Consider the following 18711-nt stretch of genomic DNA (forward strand, 5'->3'; position numbering starts at 1 on the left):
AGGGAGGTGGTTGTGTCACCATCCTTGGATGTATTTAAAAACCATCTGGATGTGGTGCTCAGGGACGTGATTTAGCAGAGGATTGTTAGAGTTAGGCTAGTATGGTTAGGTTGTGGTTGGACATCTTTGGATGATCTTCAAGGTCTTCCAACCTGAGCAATTCTGTGATTCTGTGTGTAGCCTTTTGTAGTGTAGGAAAGGTAGAAATTGCACTTTAATACACCTTCTTCCATTTTGTTCAAAGGGGTTAAAAAAAAAAAGTTAACAGAATAGTATTGCCCTAACGTCTAAAATTTTACTCAGTTTGATCTTAACCAGTGACTGTTTTAGGATATCATGAATCAGTATCAGAGCTAGAAACGCCTATGCTGTTGTGCTGAGAAGCTTGCATGCCAGGCTTCAGGAGTGGTTTGTGTCTGGCTGTAGTAACTCAGGTGATACATGAACAGACCTATTCATAGGCATAGCGCTCCCTAAATATAAACTGTTCCCAGTCATGTCTAGACTGACATCAGAACTGTACTTGTGCAAGCCATGCTGTTCTTCAGGTTCTAGTTATTAGAAGGAACATCTCAGCTTTGTGATGGTGTTGCAGGTTTGAATGTTGTGTGCCTTTGTGTTGCTCAGTATACCTTTTCTTTCTGCTGTTTGTGTCAGAAGGTGTCCATTCAATTGACCAGCAAGATAAATATTCTTCAGCGCATTTCAAGCTTTGAGAATGTAGCAGTACATGAGTGGATTGATAGATCAGTAAATGAATTCAATTTCTAACTGTTCTTACTCAATCTCTGAGTTTTAATGATTATTTCAACTGTTGCTATAGTGTTTAACCTGCTCAATTGCACAACGTTCAGCATTAGAGAAGCTTTCTGGGAGAAAACTGTTGTCCTGATTACAGAAGAAGTTAGTTTGATTGTATTCTGCATAGATCATGTGTTACAAGTTCTTTTTGTTTTATTAAATTGAGAAATATATGCTGTGCCCACAGCTAGTAAAGATAAATGAATGTTTAAAGCGCACCTACAATTGTTATAGAAAAGTAAGCAGCTCAGAGTACATGACTACATAAACTGAGCTACAAAACAGTTTATTCTGTAGCAGTGGTCTCCTTCTGGATTTGTGACTTAATACTGTTGAATAGTACAAAAAAGATTGCAAAAAGTGGTATCTTCCATTTGTTTTTCATTTAATATAATTGCTCCTTATTTATTTGACAACCTGCCGAACTTCTTTTGTTAATGTAAACAAGCAGAGGTCAGCTGCTTTTAAAGGTGGGGGATACTTAAACTTAGAATGCACCAATGTAAAGAAAATACAGTGGTATTTCTGGTAAGTGTACTAAGAGGAGGGGAAAAAACAGCAACCAGCACCAGGAGCTTTGATCAAATGCCAGCTCTTACATCAGTCCTCTTTGTAATCTTTCTTGCTGATCTGACCTTGACCTTGTGTTTGTGTTTGTATGTCAAATCTATTTTAGGGATGGGCAAACTAAGTTCAGTTTAGTAGGATTTATACTGCAGCTTCATAGGATGCCTCAGTACAATATAAAAATATTCTGGTTGTTCTATTTGTGTGTATAAATTATGCATACATTTATATGTGTAGTACGCATTTTTTAAATTCTGCTTAGGAGATGCTTCTTAAAGGCATCTTCATCTGACTAGTAAAGTCATCTTTGTTCAAGAGACAGTCTGCCTGGGTTTCTTCCTAGAGAATCTCAACAGGTAGAGATACTTCTGCTGTTTGCTTTTGGCAGAAGTGTGGTTTGAATCTAAAAAGTAGGCTCTGTCCTTTGTCCTACACACTTCTCCAGACACATTTCTCAGACATCCCCACATGGAGAACAGTGAAGCAAGCATTCTGTGGCATTTTGGAAGGTTCCTTTGGTGACATTGAGGCCCTTAGTCCTACTTACCCAGTAGGAGCTTTACGTAAGAACACTTGTGTCAGTGGAAGGAAGGTGACGAGCAAGCAGCTGAAGGTCCATGGAGTCATGTGTTCTGGCAGCAGCTTCACTCTTAAATTAGACAAATTTCTGTAGAACCATGTTTTTATATACATCTAAATGTGCAGCTTCTGAACTAGTCTGTTTTATTTATTACTGGACTTCTTCATGGTGGCTGAGATTGACTTTTTCCTACAAAATGATGAGACTCACTAGCAGCCAGTTAATGATTTGCTGGTGCTGTGATTGTTCAACAGGGTTCTTGGGCACAGGCTTAATTTTAGATGGAAGCTGGTTTTGTAACTGGCATTGTAGGCATATGACTTTATAAAGGCTTAGTAAACTTGTGGGTTTGAGATGTGCTTTGAAAGGTGGTCCCAAATTAGCTGATACTTATAATGCTTGTCATTTTCTTTTTTTTCCAACATAAAATTTGAGAAATTATTTCAGAATGTTTCCCTTTGTACTGAAGGGTAGTTAAGCATTTCCACTTGCTGGCCTTCCATTATTCTTACAGTGGCTTTTCATCAGCATAAACAAAGTAAAAGTTTTCATTGTTTTTTTTATCTAAGTCAGTATTTTAGCTGTTCCAACTTGACTCGAGGTTTAGGTCAGTATGGTTCACGGATGTGTGTGCAGCACAATTCCTAAAATTTGAGAGTGTTGTTAAGTAATCATCCCCGTACATTGGTATGACTTAAAAGGCTTTCAGTATTTTCGTTGGAAATTGAGTATTTTCAGGTAAACTCTGGCACAGTTTAAAGATGATAAATTTCTGTGACATACTTCACAGGATGTTGTTAGCTTTTTCTCCCCAAAATTCACTTAAATTTGTTCTTATGTTACAGATTCATTTCTCTTGATGTTTTTGCTACTTAGGAGAAAAAAATCAATTTTGTAAAGAACTAGAAAAAACCTTCTAGTTAATGCGGGCTTTTCCTTTTCCACTTAGCTGAAATTATATGAGCCTTTCCTGTGTCCTTACCTTTGGAAACATGACCTACAAAAGACTCAAGTCTCATTAAAATAGAAATAATATTGTTCTTTCACTTAAATGAAAATAAAAAGGAATCTATCTGTATCTATATATATATAAATATATAGATTTGAGATGAGGCATAGGTCATTCTGGAAGTAATGCCTCCTTTTATTTCCATGGAAGCTACAACAGATACAAAGAGCACAATAACACTATTTGAGCAAGTTCTGAGCTACAAAACACTATTTTTCAACATAGTCAACACCATCAGCTATGCATTTTTACCAGTGATAAGCAGGAGCCTGTATGCATACATGTATGGAAAAAAACATCTGCTCCAGCAGAGTTGACTCACTGTTTCACAGCAGCTGTGATGGTGTGTTGCTAGGAAAATGTTGCCCTCACAATAAAATAAATCAGGCCCCAGAGGTGGAAGACAGAAGTCGCCAAACCCTCAGACCGTGCGATTGGTGTGGTATGACAGTCTAGCCAAGATGGCAATGTGCTCCTCAGTCTTTCAAACTGATACGGGGCCTGGCATTTTGGTGTTGCAGGAGAATGGTTATCTTCTTCTCTGGCCTGATTCTGGAAGTTCAAGCCTTCAGCTTAATCGGTTTTGCAGTATAATGTAATGGTTAGAGTTTGTTTGCCTGGGTTCCAGGATATTGACAAGAATCCCCCTTTCCTATCCCAAAAGACAACACACATCCTTTTACCTACTGAGGGCCGCTTCTTGAACTTTTTCTTCAGTGGGAAATTCACCTGTTGTTACTTCATGGACTGCCATTTTGACTCCAGCTTATAGCGGTGCCATCACATCTCCTTACCAGTAATGATGCAATTTGTGAAACTGTCATCTTCAACCTTGTGTTGGTTCAGTAGGTCCTAACAAACTTTCATATGGTGTCTTCTGTTTCTCTGTGAGAAACTGTGAGACCTGACGTGTGCAAAGTTAATGGTATTCCAGCATTGCCACCATTGTTTTCAATGCATTGAATCCCATATTCAGCTTTGTATGCAGTTCCCTGGTTGTAATACACTTATTTGTGTGAGTGAGCTGATTATACTGTGTCAGCTGTCCATGGCCAGCCAGAACGTGGCTTGTCTTTTACATTGCTATCACCACTGCTGAAATGCATCACTTCCCATCTGTTGCGTGACAATAAAAGGTAGTGGAATATTGTCAGGAAGGCTGAGTCTCTATCACCATACCACCGCTATCTACCTCTGACATCATGGACTAGCATAATAAAATTGGAGGCATCGCTTTTGGAGCAGCCCTTCTGCATATATAATTGAATATTATGTGAGTGTGATCCTATATCTTACTATGGAATTACTGTGTGGGGTTTTTTTTATTTTAGTTGAAACCTATTCTGCAGAAAATTTTTAAAAAAAAAAAAAAAAAAAAGTAGCTCATTCATAGCTAGCCATGAGGCACTTGGTCCCCCATGGTTGCACTGTCAGTTACCTTCAACACACAGAAGGTCAGATGTGTAGAAATGTTATCTACATGCAATAATCATAAGGTAAAACCATGATTGTCCTGAAGTCACTGTATATTAATCACTTTATATTAATCAAGTTGCATTCTTGGGGAACTGACACCGTTAAGAGCAAAATCATTTGTTTGTTAGGGGAAGGTGGTGAGATAGAAGTCTGGATGTTAGATTTCTTTTAATTATGTAAATAATTATGAAGTAAGCAATATATGAAGATTGGGAAGATGCATCCTCTGTCCATTCCACTGTACCTATTAGTATATATATTTTTTTAAATAAATGATAAATTTGTTGAGCCTGTTTGCTTTTGGTATCCTTGGTATTTGTTGAGAAACAACTTCAGAGGCAGTCCTAGATGCCAAATATTCACTTCCTTCATAAGTGATATTTAGAAATTGATATTGCTCTTATTAGAGCAGTGTGTTTTTGGAGGAAAGCAGATCCTGATCAAGAAATGAACTCAAAGGTACCCTTTGCATCACGCTTACAAATACTACTGAAGGAGCACTTCTGTTTATTTCAGTGATAAGAAGTAGATGTGTGTGAGTCTCTGCAAAGGAATTAACTGAAATTTACATAAAATACTCGATTATCGGTGTAATCAAAAGTGACATGGGTATCTGTAAGCTATGGGGCAGCCAACGTTGCTAGGGCTTTTGGTCTTCCATGTGAAGATACTTTGTCTCTTAATTTGACATGTTCCAGCTTCTGCATCTCTCCTCACATGTGCATTAAAAAAATTATGTCTTTTTGCATCCCTTCAGGTTATTGTGTCAGCTTCTAGGGGATCAATCTTCTGCAGTTACCAAAACCTGATTGTTTAAGCAGCTGAAATCATCTGAAGGCTTTGTCTGGCCTGATGTGGCTTTCTTCCTTTCAATTCAAACCTTAAAACTTCTGCTAACGCCAGAAAGTAAGGTCAGGATTGCTTTTGGCAGTACAGAGCCTAACATAGCACCAGGGAAAAGAAGCGTAGCAAGCAGATTGAGAGAGGTGATTCTGTCAGTCTACTCTTTGCTGGTGAGACTTCACCTGGAGTACTGTCTCCACAGTGAAGTCTCCGAGTAGTTGATATGAGAGAGACATAGATCTGTTGGAACGTGTTCAGAGGAAGGCTACAAAAATGATCCAAGGGACGACACACCTCTCCTACAAGGGCAGACTGAGAGAGCTGGGGCTGTTCAGCCTAGGGAATAGAAGGCTGCAGGGGGTCCTGAAAGTGGCCTTTCAGTATCTGAAGATGGATATGAGAAAGGACTGGATCTGTTGTGACAGGACATGGAGAAATTATTTCAAACTAAAAGAGGGGAGATTTAAGTTGGTATAAAGAAGGAACATTTACAAATAAGGGTGATGAGACAGCAGAACAGGATGCCCCGAGAGGTGGTGGGTGCCCTATTCCTGGAGACATCCAAGGTCAGGCTGGACAGGGCTCTGAGCAACCTGATCTAGCCCTAGGTGTCCCTATTTATTGTAGGATTTGGACTAGATGGCCTTTAAGGGTCCCTTCTAATTCAAACAATTTTACGAATCTATGAAAAGGCTCTCCTGCCCTGTCATTTTAAAGGGTGAGTGGTGATTCTGCAGGACTGTGGCAGCACGGTGAGGAGTGTCCTGGTTCTGGCTGCTGGGGCTCCACTTCTGCAGTGCCTTGGAGTCCCTGGAAAAGTCTGGCAACAACCTTTCAAACTGCAATGTGATCCCCAGTGTGCCCTCTCCCGATTCAGCTTTTTAAAAGCAGCAGGGTATCTTTTCCATGTTTAAAATCTCTTGGAGTAAGTAGGCCCCATCAACAAGTAAACAGTATACCAAGCTGTTGGGAAGGAGTCGGTGTTTCCTTTCTCGAAGTGATATCCTGTGATCATAGGGAAAGTGGTTTTCATGAATTTATTATTAAAGAAAAAAAAAAGCATGTTGATTTCATAAATTCTCTAGTGTGCAACTGTGGAATATTCACCTGTTGCTGAATTTTGCTCTGTAATCTAATTATTTTTGCACTTTTCTCTTTTTTTTTTTTTAAATAAAAGGGAAAGGAGATCTTCAGAATGCCTTTACAGACTAAGTAAAATCTGTGAAGAGGTCTCAGCTGCTCCATTCATCTCAGTAGAGTTCAGAAGTAAAGCAGGCATTTAGCAAAACACTTAATACTGGCTTCTCTTAAAGTACATACTTAATTGCCTTTGAAGTACCTCCACATTTGTGCTGCTGTATGCATTTGGTGCAGTGCATCATGCCTTTTTCACTGCTTGTAACCTTAGCAAAAAGTCAACAGAAGTGCTTGTACCACCACTCTGAATACATCCTTCCTGTCTGCTGAAGTCCAAGGAATGGAGCTCAGAACAAAATAAATAATTGTGGGACAGCTATTTTTCCTTTCTAACTTGTATTCAGTCTACTGAAAAATTCTGCTGCAATTTCCATTCTTCGCTCATGTAGGAATCTTTGTGTAGAACTTAATTTCATTCTGCTCTGCAGCATCTCACTACAGACAGCTTGTAAGAACACAGAATCGTTTGAAATCCTGTTTTAGGTGCTTGCTCAGTGCTGTTACTGAAGCTGTTAAGCAACTTAAAGTCTTTAATATATTTATCCCCTGTTGTATTTTTGATGTTTGCATCTATTATTTTACTCCATCTGTGAAAATATGATATAGAAAAGTAAAACCAGAAGTCATTCGGCCTGCCTGAAGCAGAGCAAGTAACCAAGACCCCAGGATCACAAGCTGCTACTGTATTCCCTAGATTCCTCAAATGAGCAATGATGAAAATGACCGTCTGAAGCACCACTTGACGTGGTGGGCTGTAGCTGCTTTGGGAATATGAGAATAGGTAGGCTGTGAGCTGTAGTGGGAGATTTAGAAAGGAGAAGTAGTAGCCAGAGATATCAGTTAAACATGTTTATAGGTGACAATGTAAATCATTACTTGTTTTTAATTTATTAAATGGTAACAACTCAGTGTCTATTGGTTAATTGCAGAATGGCTGTTTTAGCATTTCCAGGTAAGTTTTGCAGCGGAGGCATTCATTAATTGAAAAAACTTAAGAGTTGCTTTTGTTTTCTCAAAGTGACATCCCACAATCATAGGGAAGAGTTTGATCTCCATTAATTTATTGTTAAGAAAAGGCGTATTGATTCACGGATTCTCTGGAAGAATTCATGTGTTGCTCAGTTGTGCTCTATCATCAGATTACGTTTTCTCTTTTGTCTTTAAAAAAAATTCAGAAGGGGAACCTTCAAAATTCTTGACAGCCTGAATCAAATCTGTGAAGAGGTCTCAGCTGCTGCATTCATCTCAAGAGACTTCTGATATAGAGTGGAGATTTAGCAATATACTATATGTAAACTATGTGTGTATATATGTGTGTGTGTGTGTGTGTGCATGTCAGCAAAAAGCTATTGGTTCAGATGTTGTTGTTTTAACCTAGAAGGGTTTGTTCTCCAATTTATCTTTTGTGGCAGTAATACTTCATGTTAACTAAAGGATCTCAGAGTATATTGTTATTTTGCCACTGAAATCTTTGCAACTACCAAGTATATCCATAGTTTGCAAACAAAGAAGAACTCTTGATAACTGCAAAAGTAAAATTAATATTCTGGACATCCATGATTTCTACAGTTCAGTGCGTGTTATAATATTCTCTTATCTTCCTCACTCTGCCTACAGATTCTCCCTGGGCACTTTTTAAAAGGCTGTAGGACTGATTTCCCATGGTATGCTCCACTTTCGGAGTGTCTCCCCAGGTTACAGCATTTGTGTTGTGAGTCGTGCTGCTGCTTTAGTTCTGTCTAGGTAAACATGACTTAATGAGCTGTGATCGGTGTGTGGTTGTGTTGGTTCTGAAAATAGCCTCTGCAAAACAAGCCTTTTATTTGTAGAATACGAGAATTTGTGAAGAAAGAGTTGAAGCAACAAAAAGTGGTTCACGCACAGTCATTGCCTGGTCAAGAAAGCGTATCAAATTTAATTTATCATTTCTTTCACTATGGTGAAATATAATTCTAGAGATTCAGAGACATTAGACACATAAGATCCCCCTTCTCTTCCTTCTTTTTTTAACATTCTATTTTTATTTCCTCATATCAGATGATTTCTGGAATCATGTTTATTGCACACTTTCAGGGAAATTCTTTGGTTTAGTCAATATGTTTTGAAAGGGTTACTGAATGATTGTGTTACTGAGTGATTTTGTCCAGCTAAACATTAATTCCCAAAGCTGGTTCTGATTCCGTATGACCACACATCAGACCAGAGGGTGGAAGATAAGCATACCAGATTACTTGCAAAACTTGCAAGAAATGCGTAGTTGTGAGATTGTTTTCAAATAGGTTAATTTACTACCAGGCTTTTTGTCACAAATAAAGTATTTTTGTCACAAATACAGCATGGGTTTAGAGATTTTTTTTTTGTGAAATGTGATTTCCATTCTTGACAGGTGACTTCATATTTGCATGTTGCACATCAGGTCCAGCAGGATTTTTTAATGCTATGATAGCCACTGTGATACTAAATCAGTGCAGCTTCTTTAGAAGGGTCTGTGATGTCCTTTTCCTCATGTTATATGCCTTTCAGATTTCATTCTCTTCAATGAAAGCTCCCTTGCATCAGTAGACTTCGGTAAAATTATGAATATTTCTTTGCCCTTGAGGAATTTCAAACATGCAAGCAAACAAACAAACCAAAAAAGGAAGATAAAAGTGGCAAGCCACTGTTTAGAGTACCTGCACATAAACTGTACTGGCTACAAGTGTCACCTCTTGCAGTAGTCTTTTTGAGCACCCAAGGAATTCACATAAATGCATTGTATTTTTAAAAATTAATTTTATAGTGATATCTTCCCAAATACCAGCTTAACACAGAGTGCACTGGCTTGGGGCTTTAGCTTTAAGGTATGCTTTAAGGTAGCTGCAGTGTATGATAGTGAAAAAACGCAGTTTTATTTTCTTAAGCACAAAGGAGGGTATCAAGTGCTACTTGCTCCTGTATAGAAACATGCTGTGAGCTTAATTGCCTTTTGAAATGTGAAAATGTATCTGCAGATAAACTGTTTGGTTTTGGAAGCTGGAGAACTTTATTTTCTGGATAAAGTATATTTCCAAATATTTAAGAAAATAAACTTAGCTGTATAGACATGGCACTTTCTGGATGGTTGACATATTCATGAGAAGCATTGTGTATGAGCTATATTTTTTTTTCAAGGACTTGCTGTTTATTATATTTGAACCTTTGCAAAAGTCAATGCACAGACACAGAGAATGTTGAAGAAACAGTGAGATCATAGGCAATTTGTGAGAGAAATACTGATTCCCAAGAATGAGCTACCAACTTTCAGTTCATTGTTTAGATACATAGGTATACTCATTTACACTACAGTGTGTTGCTGGTGTTTTAGTTCTGTGGGTTTTTGTTTACTTGTTTGTTTTGAATAGTTTGTGGAGCTTCCTTAAATGACTTGAAGTCTACTAAGAATGTATTTGTACAGGAACGTCTATAAGGCATTAGCATTATGGCTGTGTAGCTGTTGTTCTAATTCCATACTTTTCTCAGATCTGATATTTTTCTAACTTCTAGTTGCCTGTAGCTTTTGAATTAAAAAAAAAAAAAAAAAAGGCTCTGTGAAATCAATCATAAAGCATTCATTCACTTTAAGGATGCATGGCTTTCACCTTTGTATATCCTTCTGAAAACTTGTATTTACAAGTTTAAATATGCTTTTAGTCTGTGAAAGAAAATTGCAGAGCTAGGTATGTTGAAAGGCACTTAGCTGTGTTCATGTTGAATATTAATGCTACGTGGAACTGAAAGAGAAAAGAAGGAGGCATGTGTGGTATAATGATCTCAGTACTAAACTGTGTTAACTTGTGAACTGTTCATGCTACCGTTGACCAGTGTAAAACTAAGAGATACCTCTAAGCATAAGAACCATTGTGTTTTTTAAATCTACACTTTATAGCATAATGCCTCATCCAAGTAAGTATTGAGATGTTCTACGTGAATGACTTTGAAAACAAAAAGACTTCAAAGAAGGCCTGCGTTTTCACCAGTTTACAATGAATACATGGAAAGAGTGTAAAAGTAAATATCTTTCAAAGAAGATTTACCAGGAACATGTTAATAATCACCTTTTTCTCTACTCTTATTGCTTGACTCTTCTAATTACTTCATGGTAGTTAGGAGTTGGAAGATCAGAAATGTGCTTATATGTGTTGCAGCTTATTCTGGTATTTGAAAAGAAATTCAACATGAACCTGAACACTGACTCTTAGGTATATATATTTTTCCCATTATTTTTCTTTCACTGTGGTATTGTTCATGCCTTGTGTATTCACATGCTAACATAAAAATATTGATGGAACTGTGAGGTAGAATCCAGTGTAAACTTTTCTGAGCAGTATTTTGATTTTTATTTCATGGTTGCTAGTTCTTATTTTGAGCTGTAGAACAGAGGAATTCAATGACCATTTCTTGTAGCTACACTTAGAATAGTTCACTTTAGCTTAGATTTTACCTAATGCTTTCTGTCTCAGAATCATTTTTAGAGTTCTTCAAATTAGGTGCCACAGACTCATTGCATTACTCAGTTATTTCTTCTGGAGTGTGATTATTGCTTATACATCTTGAATCTCTTTAGAACAGTATGTGGGAAAAAAAATCTCAGTTTATTTAGATCTTACCCTAATTCTTTTTCTTGACCACTGTTTTTTTTGTTTTTTTTTTTCGTTTTTTTTTTTTCCACTTAGGTATTCTATTGCTTGATGGAGATGGAAAAAGATGGAAATCAAACTAGCTTCCTGGAGAAAGCTGAAGAAAGCAAATACATGATGGAACTTTCCTACCTTAGAAGTGTGTTTTGAGCGTTCTTCCTAGACATCCTTCGTAAATATCGTAAATATTCTATATATCAACACAGGGACATGATTGAAAATCTGGTTTATCAAACAAGATACACTGGAAGAAACCTGCCTGGAATGTGACTGTGTTGTTTCTGAAAGTTTGTAAGAAAACGCTGTAGACATCTATCTATTATTTATTAACTCTGCATCTCAATTCAGCTGCAGCAAACTACTCTTTGAAGTGAATAGAAACAGAGCCCTTTTGGATACTTTTATTGAACATGACTCATGGAGAAGAGCTTGGCTCTGAGATGCACCAGGATTCTGTTGTTCTAACTTACCTAGAGGGATTACTAATGCATCAAGCAGCAGGAGGCTCAGGTACTACAGTTGACAAAAAGTCTACTGGGCATAGTGGAGAGGATCAAAACTTCAAGATTTCTGGAAATATATTTCCCAGCTGTCAAAGTAATGGTCCAGTTCTTAACACAAGTACATATCAGGGATCTGGCATGTTGCACCTCAAAAAAGCAAGGCTGTTGCAGTCTTCTGAAGATTGGAATGCAGCAAAGAGAAGGCGGTTGTCTGATTCCATTGTGGATTTAGATGGAAAAAAGGAAGCTTTGTTAGCTGGCATGGTTGAAAATGTGCCTAAAGGCAAACAGGATAGCACATTACTTGCCTCTTTGCTTCAGTCATTCAGCTCTAGGCTTCAGAGTGTTGCTCTGTCACAGCAGATTAGACAGAGCCTTAAGGAGCAAGGCTATTCCCTTAGCCATGATTCTTTACAGGTGGAGAAGGATTTACGGTGCTATGGTGTTGCATCCAGTCACCTGAAGACTCTACTGAAGAAGAGCAAAGCAAAGGATCAGAAGTTGGACAACAGCCTGCCTGATATAACAAAGAACCTGCCCAAAGAGAGGTTTATAGAATCTCCTCATGCAGTGCAGAGTGGACCTAAAGTAATAAATGAACCACTGTCATGTGCTGCAAGATTACAAGCTGTGGCAAGCATGGTAGAGAAGCGATCTAGTCCTGCTGCTTCACCGAAGCCCAGCGTAGCATGCAGCCAACTAGCTTTACTCCTTTCAAGTGAAGCTCACTTGCAGCAGTACTCCAGGGAACATGCTTTAAAAGCACAAAATGCAAATCAAATAGCAAGTGAGAGACTTGCAGCTATGGCCAGATTACAAGAAAGTGCTCAAAAAGATATTGGCCAGTTCAGTTTAGCAAAAGGAATGACAAGCCATCTCAATGGTCAAGCCGGATCATCAACCAAAATGGTATCTAGCAAAAGCAGTGTGGCACCATTTCAGAGTTCAGTGGGAGTTGCACATTCACCACCCAAAAATGTGGGATTCAAAAATAACTTGGAAAGGAATAATGTAAAAACCTCTCCCAGCAACAGTTTGCTCTTACATCTCCTGAAAAGCCAGAATACCACCAAACAGTTAAAAGGGCACGAACAGAGTGAGAGAGCCAGCATTTTTGAAGAGAGCAGCACACCAACAACTATTGATGAGTATTCAGACAACAATCCTAGTTTTACAGATGACAGCAGTGATGATGATAGCTCCCATTCTAACTGTCTTCCTATAGACTTATCTTTTAAACAGAGGACAGACAAACCAGACGCAGGTCCACCTGCATCACTGGATAACCTGACTCAGTCCTTGCTTCATAGCTGGGATCCAAAAGTTTCGTGTCCGGAGAACAAGGAAGACAAAGACACTCCGAAGGCTTCTAAACTGAACCCCCATCAGAAAGTAACGCTACTTCAGCTGTTACTTGGGCATAAGAGCGAAGAAAAAGTAGACAAAAGTAATGAGCCTCAGGGACCACACAGTGCTGCTGATGTGGCAAAATTCACTGTACAGACTGGTAAAAGGACTCCTGTTACTGACAGTCCCAATGCAAATCGAATGACTCCACTAAACACTCCGCCTTTGCTTGCTTCTACAAAAGCAGACTCTCCTATAAATCTCTCTCACCAATCGTTAGCCATCAAACGTAGCTCACCACCGTATGCCTGCAGCATCCAGCCAGACAGGCTGGTGAATCCTGCATCTAAACATTTGATAGATCTTTCAAAAAGCAAAGAAATTCAAGGAGCTAAGCTGAGCAGAAATGACAGTCCACAAAACTCTTCGGCTTTCAGTGCCAGCAAACTGTTGCAGAATCTTGCTCAATGTGGTATGCAGACTTCCATGTCAAGTGAAGAACAAAGATCTGGCAAACATCTGCTAGTGGGGAACACAGATAAACCTGTAGGCTTGATTGATAGATTGAACAGCCCTCTGCTTACAAACAAATTAAGTACGCACGAAGAAAATAACAAAATATTAAGTTGTCAGCCTGTACCCACTGAACAAGGACTTCCAGGCTCGGAAATAGAAAATCTCCTTGAAAGGCGTACTGTCCTTCAGCTGCTTCTGGGAACTCCCAATAAAGGTAAAAATGAAAAGAAAGAGAGGGTGCTTTTAAGAGATGAAAGTTCTCAGGAACAGAGAGATAAGGCTTTGAATGAGCAAATATTGACAGTGAAAATAAAAACTGAACCATCTGAAGAATCAAATGTCCCTTATAATTCAAATGCACAACAAATAAGAGAGTGCAAGGGTAACAAATTTCAAGGATTTGTCCATTCGCTGCAGAGAAACACAGCTGCTTCTCCAGCATCTGAGGAGATGAAGTCTGAGCCTCTTTCACCTCAAGATTTTTCTTTTTCCAAAAATGGCTTGCTAAGTAGATTGCTGACACAGAATCAAGATAGTTACCCTGCAGATGAGCTGGACAGAAGTCACCAAAACAGTGACCTGACACACCTGGAATCAAAGAATCTTTGCACAGTACCGAAGAAAAGGAAGCTTCACGCTGAGCCTTTGGAAAGTCCGTTAAAAAAGATGAAAACTAATGTGTCTCATGCTGCAAACAATCATGTTTCTCCTACAGAGGCACTGTATGGGCCTTTGCTAAACCAGCAAGAACTGAAATTCGGCAGAAGTGATTCAGAATTTAAATATGCTGTAAGTCATGGTTCAAATAATGAAAGTGATAATAGGAGTTGGTCTAGAGATAGTAAAGGCTTTAATGTGTTGAAACAGCTGCTTCTCTCAGAAAACTGTGAGAGAGACCTGTCACAACATAGGAATAACTTACTAACTGAGGGCAAGAAAAAAGGAAACAAAAGCAATGCAACAATTAATAAACCCGAATTCAGCATTTCTTCAGTAAATGCGTTAATGGGAAGTCCTGTGCAACAGAGCAATTGTGTAGATCACAGAACATTTCAGTATCCGGTAAAAAGTCCTGCCAGTTCCCCCTTCCCTGAACATTTGGGGAGACTTGAACCTGACCAGTTCAGTGTGTGTCCCATGCCCAGTGAGAAAGGTCCCATTAGATGGGTGATCACAGGTATGGACAAGAATGATTATGAAAAAGACTCTCCGAGACTGACCAAAACCAATCCGATCTTGTACTACATGTTACAGAAAGGCGGCAACTCTATTAGTAGCCAAGAAGCACATGACAAAGAAATTTGGAACGAACCATCATTTACCGATAGTTCGACTCGTGTTACAATCAAAGAGGAGATGACATCTGATGGAGAGCTTAAAACTCCTTTTAGTAACTTGAGAAGCTCTTACAGCAACCACATGGGAAGTAAGACCTCTCATCAACATGGTGTGAATGGAGAAGTGCATGGACTTCTGGAAAAAGTGCTAACAATCAAAAAAGAGCCAGAATAAACTAGAGCCTCGTCAAGGAGTTTACAATCTGTGGTTTTGAGTCTTTGTTTAAAAAAAAAAAAAAAAAAAAAAAAAAAGAACATTAAAAAAAAAAAGAGTATGAACTTGACTACTGTACAAATTGAGCATGATTTTAGAAAAGCATGGTCTAATTGAAACACGTTTTCATTTGATAAACTTTTTATTTTTATGGTGATGTTATTTAAAATACATGTAGATAAAATTTGCTTTACTATAGATTGTCACGAGGAAATTAGAAAGGTTGTAATTTGTACAAGACATTTCTGTATGCATCAAATTCAGTTATGAGTACTCTTTGATCAGAGTCTTACTTGGATTTGCAAGTCTTTGGTATAACATAAAGTGGAAGAGTACAGCCTAGGTGGTGGTAATGCTGCGTTTCCTCCCTTTCCTGTAAAATAATTCTTATTTTTTTGGAAGCCTGAGCATAGAGACAGTGTACTTTTCTTGGAATGTTTAATATGCTTTGTGAAATTTTATGAATAACTTTAAAAGAAATGGAGCAGTCCGTCCAAGGTATTAATTCATCGCGTTGGAAAAACCCATGTCAGTGTTAATAATTGAATTGCACTGAAATGTAATTTTTAGTGCTTCCAAAGTTTTTATTGTTATTTTTAAATCTTGTTTATGGTCCTGACAGAATAGTGGTGTAAAATCTGTTTTTCTTCCTTGCCCTGCTTTTGACAAAGGCCTTCCTCAGAATCCTTAGCCATTGTTATGAGTTACTAGCTACAATTAAGGGTTTGTTCTAGGTTTTTGTATAAAAAGCAAATTTTCGTATATCGTGCAAGTATCAGATCAGTCTTCTGTCGGTACATTCCTGTCACTTCCCTCCTTGAAAAGGGAAAGTCAAAATGCCTCTTGGAGTACTGTGTTTCATCAAGCATAGCACATAGATTTGGTGAGGAAAATGGTGGATAGTTTGTGAGCCAGATAGTCAGATTGTTGCTTCCTGCACAAGAGAATGCCAGCTGTGCTCAAGCAGCACATCAGACTTCCACTCGAGTACAGAATAGAATTTTTCATTAAAAACGTGTTGGCCTCTTCCTATGACTAGGGGAGAGAATCCATATTCTGCCAATATTTATTACTCTCTGAACTGCTGATGCATGGTTCAATGCACTGCCTTTTCTCTGCAGAAAATCTGGTTTCAGAATAATTTTTCAGGTTGCACTGAGGATAAAATTGTGGTTTTGTCATGTTTTGTAATGGATAGAGGGATATGTCTCAGAAATCCTCCTCTGCCCTTTTCCTCAATCCCCACCTGTGCTGTGATTTGTAACATCTGGCAATATCAGTCTGAGATAGGAGTAACTGAAAATTGTGGTCAAAGCTGAGACACCTTAGAAGAATTGCTGACTGGGGAAGTGCCAAGCAGCACTATTAACGCTGTCAGTGTTAACTCCATTTGGAGCCCTTACTACTCATGGGAGAGGAAGAGGACGAAATCTGGCTCCTCTAAATTATGCACATTAATAGTTTGGCTGAACTTTTTACTCCCCTGAAAAAATGTTCTCTGTAGCTTTCAATATCATTTCTAATTCCCTGTGTTATCAGAAAACAGCTTAGCAGTTGGTTTGCACAGATAATGAAAGCCACACTTGTGTTTTAATATTGACCATTTTCACCAAGGAGAGCTGATGACATGACAAAACTGCTGTTTCTTCTTTTCAGCTCATGTTTGCAGAGATGAGTGATAGGACATTTTGCTCTTTTCCTTTCTGCTTTTGTTGCAAAGACCCTTTCCCAAGCCTTCTGGCTTACTTAGGCAGAGAGAGCAAGCAGTTGTCCCCTTCTCCTCTGCCCACTGCCTGGGGTCCCTTCTTTGTATTGCAGTCTCTGCTAAAAGGGACTTCTGTCTGCCAGCTGGAAAATGCACCACAATTCTGTGAGGCCTCCTGTGGGTACCTTCTCTTAGGGAACACAAATGTTTGGCAGTATCCAGTATAAAACATTCCCCCTGGTTTATATGAGAAGTAACAGAGCAACTTAAAGATATATTTTTATGTTATTTGGGTGAAGCGTAATATATTAATGGGCTGTAGAAAGAAGATTTATATTTTAAAACCTTCACGCAAATCTAATATCATTCTAAATGTCATTGTCTGAAGTATAATATAGAAATAAATTTTGTCTTTAATATTTGCATTTATAAGTGGCCCGATGACTATTCAAATGTCTCCTAGAGTAATCATTAACGAGATAAAAGTATATTTTGCATTGACAGTAGAAATGAATTCTTTTTGTATGAGTCAACCCAACAGAAATATTTTAAAAAAGATGGTGTTTGTTCCAGCCGTTAAATGTCTCTTAAAGTCTTAATTGATTATTTTTCTTGAAACAACATGTAAATAGCTAGGAAATATATACAATAGAGAATAATAGATGATCCCCAGAGTAAATACAGGGCTATAATTTGCTTGAAGGGCTCCTCAGAAAAATGCGGCTTCAGTGGACGTGAATGGATGAATGTGTTTTGTAAAACGAAGTTCTGATGAAAAGCAGAAGAAAAAGCCTAACTAACCGTAATGAAAAGTAACGTTGGAGTCTAGGAGCGTGCTTACCTATGTATTTATTCTATGGTAGTCTATTGTTGTAATATATACTTTTGAACATTTAGTTTTTAAAGTTTTATAAAACATTTAAGTTAAAATGTTAAGTTTGACCAGTTAATGATTTAGCTTTCTTTTAAATGGAGTTAATGGAAGGGTATTGCAATTCTCACAGATGTCAGTAAATTATAAAACACAGGAATTTAATTTCAGGTCACGAAGTTCGTAAAAGAATCTTGCCTGTTGTGGACATTACAATCTGAAAGCAGTGTACAGCATAAAGATGAGGCCCTTGAGAGGAAAGGGCCTGCTAACTTAATGCTGCTCTCCAGTTAGCTGCTAAGAGGGCAACAGTCTTTTATGTTCAATTCTCCAGTGCCACTGATGTTACTGCTCCCTAGGGAAGAGAGTTCTTTTTCAAAATCTACCCCATCCACACTTACAGCCTTTAAACCTGAGGACTGAAGGCTTTTCCATCATTTTTTATCTTACAGCATGGGATGGGTGAGTTAAAAGGCGTCCTCATTGTCGTGCTTGGGGAGTTTTCCCTCTCAGTTGTTCCACCAAAAAAGGGAGATATGGGAGTTGGCTTTGCTGCACCAGCAGAACGATCAGTCAGGTTTGACCACATTTTTCCAGGCAACTCAAAAGATCCTTGATTTCCCCCAGTCCCTGTGGGATGAGTGAGAAACCAAGGACATCCGCTGCGTAATGCTCGGTGACCTCAGCAACGCCAATCTCCTTGGTTCAGTAGATATTTACTGCTAGGATACGCGTTTCAGCTGTCCCCGAAATGCTCCCTCAGCCTGGGAGAGTGGAGCCTTCAAAGATAGGTGTGTGCTAGCTCAGGAGGGTGATATTTCAGCTAGGTCTTCAGACTGTGGGTTTGAAGAGGATCAGGGCTGTGTCAGAGACAGGCAGCAGCAGCTGTGTAGGTGCAGGACTGTTAGGTGCAGCCACGTGAGCTCACCGTCGGGCAAGGGAGGAGATGACACTGCATCTGGAAATGGATGAGACTGCTGGGGGAAAGCTGCCTCCACCTCATGGAGCAGTGACGAAGCGAGTTAGGAATGTGCACGCTACTTAAAGTTGTAGCTGCATCCCCTTGGGACTTGTACCAGAGTCAACTTTA

General features: G+C 38.7%; 1 protein-coding gene across 1 annotated transcript; it reads left to right on the forward strand.

Annotated features, from left to right (window-relative positions):
- Positions 1-11538: 11538 nt before the first annotated feature.
- Positions 11539-15006, forward strand: NRIP1 (nuclear receptor interacting protein 1; the record flags this gene model as incomplete). Its single annotated transcript, XM_079544405.1, has 1 exon — positions 11539-15006. The coding sequence occupies one exon, from the start codon at positions 11539-11541 to the stop codon at positions 15004-15006; it is 3468 nt and encodes a 1155-aa protein (XP_079400531.1).
- Positions 15007-18711: the final 3705 nt, after the last annotated feature.

Source organism: Tetrao urogallus (assembly GCF_951394365.1).
Source record: "Tetrao urogallus genome assembly, chromosome: 1".
Taxonomy (NCBI): Eukaryota; Metazoa; Chordata; class Aves; order Galliformes; family Phasianidae; genus Tetrao; species Tetrao urogallus.